The sequence below is a fragment of the Betta splendens genome, chromosome 6, assembly GCF_900634795.4.
Source record: "Betta splendens chromosome 6, fBetSpl5.4, whole genome shotgun sequence".
NCBI classification, from domain to species: Eukaryota; Metazoa; Chordata; class Actinopteri; order Anabantiformes; family Osphronemidae; genus Betta; species Betta splendens.
The window spans coordinates 6,021,331-6,030,044 of NC_040886.2; the positions used below are offsets into that span (position 1 = coordinate 6,021,331).

General features: G+C 48.5%; 1 protein-coding gene across 1 annotated transcript in view; it reads left to right on the plus strand.

The window, feature by feature from the left end:
• cdh13 (cadherin 13, H-cadherin (heart)) overlaps positions 1 to 7,250 on the plus strand; it is a 219,033-nt gene extending 211,783 nt beyond the window's left edge. The window contains exon 15 of the mRNA XM_029154538.3: positions 5,818 to 7,250. Within this exon, the coding sequence (XP_029010371.1) occupies positions 5,818 to 5,825 (8 nt within the window). The 3' untranslated portion in view covers positions 5,826 to 7,250. The remainder of the gene's footprint in view (positions 1 to 5,817) is intronic.
• Positions 7,251 to 8,714: the final 1,464 nt, after the last annotated feature.

An 8,714-nucleotide genomic window follows, 5' to 3' on the forward strand; every position in this document is an offset into this window, starting at 1 on the left:
TGATTCATTTCTGTGCGTTTCCACAAACACGGCAGAAATGAGGCAGATTAGTCTGTGAGCCTCCAGAAAATGGAAATGAATCCAAATGAATCAAGAGAATTGATGAAACAAGCAGATTGTTGCTGAAGAGGGAAGAAAACAACCGTTTCTCCCCCACTGACAGATTTCCTCTTGTTGTGTGCGTCTCCTGCAAGAAGAAGATGTGTGGGTTGTTAAGACCACACTAATCCCCCTCTCACTGCGGCACTGCTGCCGTTGTGGCCTCGCTCGGATCCCCGTTCCATCCATCCCGTACAGCGAACCCCGTCCGGCGCTCCCTTCGACAGAGCCAAACAACCGCCGCGCCCTCGCCGGCTTCCTGTCGGGCGCGTGACGCGCCGCTGGCGCCGCTTCAGGCGCTTAAACGATGCACCTGCACGGCGGGCGTAGGTGAATGTGTACAACATATGCGGCGTCTTCTAATGCGCCTAAGACCATTGTTTGCTGTGGGAGGATTGCCAGCTAAACCCCGGGGCTTTACAGGGGCCTACTTCCACTGCGATTTCATTGTGATCACTGTGCCATAGGCTCCGACACACACACACACACACACACACACACACACACACACACACACACACACACACACAGATTACGGCGAAGTCAGAGGCTATTGTAACGTTATCCTACAGCTCTGTAGAGGGGAATGCTGGCAGACTTATAAACTGCGAGTCGCATGCGTGTTTATATCCGGGCGGCCATTGTTCACCTGGCGCTGCCATGCGTGCACACTGAGCGCGCTCGCAGGCTGCGGATGCGCACAAAGCAGTGCTGCTAATTTTAGAAGTTATTACAAGGAGGGATGCTCCACATCAAGCGGGTAATCCGGCTCCGCTACGCGGATGACCACACTGCCCCCTATCTGCGCGTGCGGGTAATGTACGTCCACTATCTCTCCCCGTCAGCCTCGCTGCTGCTTGGGAATAAGAAATTCCCACCGCCGAGGACGTTTGTGTGGCAGCGCTATGTAAATAGGATGTATTTGACAGGTACAGGTGATGCGGACGTGGCTGGACTTTATAGATTAATGCGTGTGAATTTAGCTCGTGAGGAATGTGAAATATGGTGATAAAGTGGAAAATCTCCAAGGTAACAGATGCTGATGCTCCTCGCGGGGCTTCTGCTCTCTCACAACGCTCGTTTCATCCCGCTGGACCATTTCCAACCGCATGCGCTCCATTTAGGAAGGTCTGCGAGCTCAAACTGCAGGCTAAAATCTTTTCCATGCTGGATTACAGGTTTGTCTGCAGTTGGAGAGAACTGCCTCTCTCTCTGTCTCTCTCTCTCCCTCTCTCTCTCTCTCCAATTTCAGCAAGTGTAGTAATGTAATTCCGTGAGTGAAGGAGCCGGCGTGAGAGGGAGGAGTAAAAACAAAGCATTTACTATTTAACGCCTCAAACAACTCCAAGCCTATATGCCACTAATTTACCTCCATCCTCCCGGGGCTTTAGTCCACACTATTCCTCCTCTCTGATCCCTCGCCTCGCTCTGACAGCCACTTTCCCTCTTCCTTCCACGGCTCTACACTAATCCCCTCATAGCTAGAGAGACAGGATGTTTAGGGGCTTATTTACTTTCGTTAAAAAATAAATTATTTTTTTTTTCCTCCCAGCTTCCTTTGAAGAGACCTCATGCTAGAGCTCTGTGCCTGGTGGAAGGGTTGTTTCTGCCTTCAGATCAAGCTGCAGAGGCTTTTTTGATCTTTCAAGTGAGATAGAAAGTGACTTTGGGGTATTGAAAGAGGTGCATCATGTCTTAAAACACGTCTGTGAGCAGCCGAGCTGTAGCGACATTAAACCAGTCACAGTGTGAGCTACTGATGGAGTGCGTAATGACAGGCTACCAGCAATTAGCCCCGCTCATTAATCCAACAAAATAAAAGCCTTTACCAGTCCAGAATAGGAGCATTAGCTCATGTTATTGGTAAACCACACTACCCATGTGTCACATTTGCCCCAACTACTGAAGACATGAATCATTTGCTGATCATTAGCGGGCGGCGCTTTAAGGCATCGTCAGCTGTTTATGAATATCACATCGCAGCTCTCATGTTTTACTCATGTGTTAGAACCGATTTGCCGCCGCGCGTTCGCCTGTTTTCGGGAACTGAGAACATTTGCTGCCTCGGATCAGGAGCCGACGAACAATAAATCTATATCGTACGAGATGCTTTTTGCCGACAGGATGAGGTAACATTATGAAAGACTGTGCGCTTTCTAAACAAATAGCGGCTCCTGCATAGACCTTTCTGCAGACAGCTGGTATTTAGACTTGTCAAACGCAGCCATAACTAATAACAATCATCGCGCGGCCCCGATATCGTGTTCCACTTCCTGGACGTTGGTATTTTGTTGTTGTCTGATGTCATGTTTTACTGGAACCCCTTCCTGAAATGGCACCAGTATTAATGGGCCGACAGCCGCGAGTCAGCACCAGCGCGTCACTGTCGTCCTCCGTCGGCTCATTTGTTTCAGTGAGCGGTAATGACTTATAATTTCTGCAGCTCTGTGTGTATGAGCTGAGGAACCAGAGGAGAAGTTGCGTTTCCATTTGCAATTAATCCAATCGACTCCATTGTGCAGACTGTGTGTCGTGCAGCAGCGTGAGAGAATCTGCCGTCGCTCTGAGAAGCTTTCATGTGTAAAACCCACCAGTTACGCATTAACATATCTGAGGTACGCTCATCTTCAAACTTCACAATCTCAGTATTTTGACTGGAATTATCAGGAATTATCCTTTTCACTTCCGCGTTTCTGCATTGTCCTATTATTTCCTGCCAGGTTCACTCGTCGCTGGTTGAATTCTGGGCTGGTGGGGCTTATTAGCGCTCATTATATTCACCGGTTGTGTGACGCGTCCCGTCTTCCTGTGTGACGCCCCCCCCCCCGGTCTCCGTCGAGCGGCCATGACACTACCTGGGCTAATCAACCGCCCCCCTCCTCTACTCCCGGCAATTAGAAAGGCAGGGGAAGCGCTTGCCGCTCCCTCCGGTGCCCCCGTTTGATTCGGCGCCGCTTCCAGCAGCTTGTCACATTTACATTTCACGCATTAAAGGCGCCGCTCGTACTAGAACAGACCCGAGACTGTCGTCTGAGTCGGCGCCGAGCGGCTGCGATCCTGGCGTCGGGTCGCGCGCGTCGCTGGTGGAATGAGGCCGGAGTCGGACGCCGCTCCTTCTTGTCTGTGAAAGACAAACAGTTCGATTCATTATTTTCCTGATTGTTTATACGCAGCATGTACAGCAGCTGTTTATCCAGCACATACTGTAGGAAACCTTTTCCAAGGACGTGTGCGAGAACGTTTCACTAGCTGTGATAAATATCCCATTCTAGCTCATATTTAATAGCGTGCGTCCGCGTTTGATCCACAACAAGCACATCCAGTATAAAGAGAAGAACTGGGAGGACTGATTATAACTAAGTTCTCCTGGAGGAGCCTGGGCCGGTTTGTGTAGGAGCCCGTGTGCTGTTGCAGATAATATCGCTGCAGCTCATGAATAAACCAACGCAGCCTCAGATTGGAATGTGTTGCTCCTCGTCTCCCTCACTCTCTCTCTCCTCCCCCTTTGTCTTCCTGCCTAACTCTCGTTTTCTCCCGCCCTCCGAGTGAACGCGTCTGCGCAGGAGCTGAGGTGAATTGATTCAGCTACGTGTTTCCATGTCAGGGCGTAATTTTTTTTTTTTGCCAGAGGGGGAGAATCGCCTCTTTTCTCTCCACTCCTTCGCGTGAGGTTGAAACAGGGCTGCCGGAGTCTAATTATATTTGCAAAATCCAATATCTCCAAGTCTCGAGTGCCTTCGAGTGTTTCTCGACTTTTATTTCCTTTTCTTTCTGTTTTAAGGGAACACTTAGGTCTGAGTATTATGAAAGAAGGGCAGTGGTAGAAAAACAATAGCCAGAGGAAAATCAATCACCCCCCCCTCCGCTCCGAACCCTCCACCTTATTAGATATTCACCCCCATCCAGTCTGCCTTCGATCGCCTCGGAATTTTTTGAAGTGTACAGTCCAATTCATTTCACCATGTCTGGGAAAATTACACTTCACATTCCTCACGATCTGCCTCTAATCTCGTGGAGACGAGACGAGACGTGGAGCAGAGCGGGACAGGCGGCGACGGCTGACTGAGGGCCCAAAGACGCGACGGCAGAAACGGGACGGCGCCGTCGGCCCACTTCTTAAACACAGCACACGGGAGCCGATGCCTCAAACCCGCGCCTCTAGTGACCAACGCACAATAGCTGTGACAAATCGCCTCCTGCAAATGGCTTGTTTGGGCCACGTTGTGCCGCATTAGCGGCAAAAGGCTCGACTTAAGCTTGTTAAACGAGGCCGAAGGCACCTGCTCTGTGAGGTGTCCAACGTTCAGTCAGGCGCATCGGCAGCAGCAGGCAACACAAGCTCCAAAATGACACAATAATGTAGTAAATTGCCGACGATAGAATTGGGGGCAACTTTTATCCTCTTAAAAGCTGCTTAGAATTTGGGCAGCAGAATTAACAGTTAGTCTTAAATAATTACGAGGTTTAATCGGGCGCGAACGCAACGCAGTAGGAGAGTTCTTTGTCTTCCGTCGTTACAATTAAGCGGCTTAGAAGCAAACACGGTCCAGGGGGGCTGTAAGTTCCTCACGCAGGTGCTTTGTCCACAACACAATGGAGCCGCTAATAAAACGGCCTCGTCATCGGCCGCGTGGCGGCGGGAGCTGGCGACGCCACGGCTTCTCCTGAAGGCGCACACAAAGGCTGGATGAGCAGAGTGTAATGCAAACAGCCACTCACGCTGGACGCTCTTTTTGTTTTTGTTTGTTATTATGGCTGAATATCCAGCGCGTGAAAAGTGGAGCGTGTTGAACAAAGGAGCAGAGCGTCTCCACGGTGATTACCCGACCTTGATTTACCTCTTGTTCTCTAAAGTGCGCTTGTTGTAGTAAATGTAGCGAAGCGCCCGTGTCCGCGGTGAAGTGCAATTTGAATTTACTAGCGCTTAGTGGCGGCTCCCTGAACCTGTGAACAGCCGGGGAGCGTCCGGGCCTCGCCTGCTCCGTGTCTGAGTCGAGCTACGGGATGGAGTGGGAGAGTGAAAACAATGAGACGGGAGGGAAAACAGAGAGCAAAGCGCCGAGCGGGACTGAACCGGGCCCCCGGTCCAATACCCGGAGACAGGGTGCATTCTGGGAGGAGGAGGCTGCAGAAGGGGAGATCAATAAACAGTCACATTTCACACAGCACCCTGAGTGTGTGTGTGTGTGTGTGTGTGTGTGTGTGTGTGTGTGTGTGTGTGTGTGTGTGTGTGTGTGTGTGGGTCACACCTCGTCAGACTCGTCCGGGCCTCGGCGCCGCAGGTTCTGGTGAGGACCGCGTCAAACAGACATGGACCGACTCGGGTTCTGTCGTGGACTCTCTGAAGTCCTGTACGAGTTAACGCCAGGACCCAATTAATCTTGGCTGAAGATGACGTGGTAAATCAAACTCGGCGCTGACTTCACACAGAGCTGCCTGAGCTCAGTGCTATTGATCGAGCCGTCCGGGATGATGAGGAAGCTGCGCGCTGACACGCCGTCAGGGTGGACTTTCACATTAAAGCCAATTACTTAGCTGCTGCCGTCCTGGAGCGAACAATTAGAGCGTCTGCGTTGTGTCCTGAGTGAGTCTTTAATGACGCGATGCCATCACCCGTCCTCTGTCATCGATTGCAATTGATCTGCTTCAGTGCCGACCTTGACTTTACAGTATCTCCTGTCCTCTCTCACTTCCTGTCCTCTCCCGTTCTCCCACCAGGCCTGTAGATCCTGCCAAAACCTCACGTAGTCCTGTTTGCAACCCCCCCACACACACACGGCCCAGGCTTAGCAGAGAAGAAGGAGGAGGAGAGGAAGAAGGCGAGGGAGAAGAAGAGTTCTCCTCTACAAAAAAAAAGAAAAACTCACGTACATTCCCCAACAGTGCAACCGCTGTGACACCACTTTTTAACTCGCTCATCCACTGGCTGCTCTCATCTTCTCTCCATCCTCCCTCGCTCCTCTTTGTGTGTTTATAGCTTTCTTTCTTGAATTTCAGACTTTTCCTCTTCCCTCCACACTTCCTTCAGGGTCATTATTCCAGTTTCCATCGCATTCCGCTGGCACACAAGCAACGAGTGTTCCGGGAGGAGACACTTGAAACAACCCGTGTCCCGACACAACGAGCCCAGGCTCTAAATGGCTTCACGTTGGAACCTCCGGTCCCATCGTCACCCTCTGCTCCATCCAGACCCCGTGTCACCCCCCCCCCGCCCTCCTCGTGCCCGGATACGAGCACCTCTCCTCACCCAGCCTAACCCCACCCCCCCTCACCCCCCGTGGGCCCGGGAACACTGCGAAGGCTGAGCTGCTGTCCTGGTTCGGGGGAAGAGCGTTGAACTTTTCTTTTTTTTTCTTTTTTTTTTTTTTTTGATGTGTTCCTTTCTCGTCACAGACTGTGTTTGATCTCGTCTCCCTCTGTAAGCGGAGAGAAAAGCCTGTTTTCTTTGTCTGCAGTGATTGTGGTCTTTTAGGACAAGGTGGTAGCCATAAGCCTTCAAAGTCAGAAACTCTCTGGAGTCGTTCGTTTGATTCGCTTCTTTTTAATGCATTAGTTGTCATGGAGTGGAAAACAGTATATCTTTATAGTAACGGTGTAAACCTTAAAAAAAAGTATGATTATATAAATATTTTATTTTTTACCATTGTATAAATATACAGTATTGATTAACTTATGTACTTTGATTGCAAGTTCTTTGGTCATCCACTCAGTGAGTAAATAATTTTTTTTTGTGAATTTTAGACACTATTTCTAATGCTATTGATGTGTTGACTATCTTATTGTAACATCTTTTTTATTTGCTATTATTTTATTTCTTACTTCAAAATCCTTGGTTCAATTCTGAATCAGGAGTCTCCTCTCGACAACGTCTAGGTTTCATTTTGTCTCCTGTCAGTTCTGCTCCATCCGATTCTGTCTTCATCTATTAGTCACAAGAAGATGTGCAAGAAGTGGTTTTGATGGATAGTTTTGCTTTCTTTTTTTTGTTTGTTTGTTTGTTTGTTTTTTTGTTCCTCTCGCGCTCATCAAAAGAACGGTAGCGTGCGTGGGTTTTGTGTGGAAGACCACCACAAAGAAAAAGATGACATTTTGAATGAGTTCTGTCTGTCTTTTGCACTAATTTAATAAAGCCGTTACTGGAAAAAAGTTCACAGTGCTGTTTTGCAAACGGTGTGTTTTATAAAAAAGGTGTGGGCGTCATCTACTTTGCAGACGCTGAAAGGTAATTTGAAGTTTGGGGAGATGCATTTTACAGGAGCTTTCTTAATGTGAGACAAATGAAAAGCTGCTAATAAAAATAAAAACGAAAATGCTTGGGCTTATAGACAGAAATGTTCAACTGGTTCCTGAGTGTGGGAACAGTCGTTACATCTAAGTAAACACAGCAACATCTGGAGGCTGGAAACCAGCAGCTAATCATTAGCCGTAGCACGTGTCAAACTCTGGGTTGTAGCTCGTGTTCTATCATCATTCCATCACTGAAACCTTTTTCATTTGGATTTTTTCAGATGTTAATGGACTCTTCATCCGTTCGTTTTCATTTTCAGCAGCGGATTGAGACGCACACGAGCCTTTCTCTGTACAATTAAGCCCAGATAAGCTCTGCGACAGCACAACACAGAGCAGAAGGTTATTGAGCTGGAAGCAGCCGGGATTGGCCCCAAAGCAGGAATATGTGGCTTTAAACACGGAGCTGGAAGAATAAAGACTAACTGATGTGATGGAGTGAAGATAGTGAGCAGTTTCACTTTTACAGTAGTTTAGGTTTGTTACATTAAGTAGTTTACTGAGCAACGTTTGAAACAGTTTCAATTACAGAAGCTGAACACTGACAATTCTGCTTGTGAAAGGAGGAATGTTCTCCTCAGGGAGCAGCTAAAGCAGTCGCCCTGTCAGAGGCAGAGCGCTGTTATTTATCCAGCAAAACAATATTAACAAAAGATAAAAAAAAATCGTTTTAATGTCTTTCTTCAGCGTTCTGCATCTTTGTTCTGATTAACGAGCATGGATTTAAGATCGAGTTTCTCGAAGTTATCGGCATCAGAACCTCCAGACCAAGAGATAATATCTGACTGCTCCTCAGACGACCCAGAGGCAAAGAGCTGTTAAAAAGTAGAGCCTGCACCAAACTCTGTGAGCTCAGCAGAAGCAATGAGCTCCATGTCTGTTCACACGTTGGCTGTAATTACCTCAGTAAGAGTCTTTGAGGGGGTGAATAGTTCAAGGGGCAGCTTATTCTGCAGTAGCTCAACAACAGCTAAGACAGTTGCACACTAGCACCAATGTGTTGAATAAAGGCCAGCTGACCCAGAGGTGAGGGAGGCCACAGCCAGATGTGGGAGGCGCAGGAGGAGGGGGACTTGAACACGAGTGTAAAAAAAATGAAATACATGAAAGAACGTTTATCTGTTTTGACTGAAGCAGCTTGAAGAGTGAGCATCCAATCACTGAAGCCGCCGTAGTTTATATTAGCAAGCGTTGTGTTTCAGGTTCACCGCCACTTTGGCTGCACAAACCGAATCTACTGTAAGAAAAAGCCTTTATTTATTCATGACTAACACTCTTAACTCCCTCCGTCGACATCTTTAGCATCACAGACGTCCAACTCCGGGAGC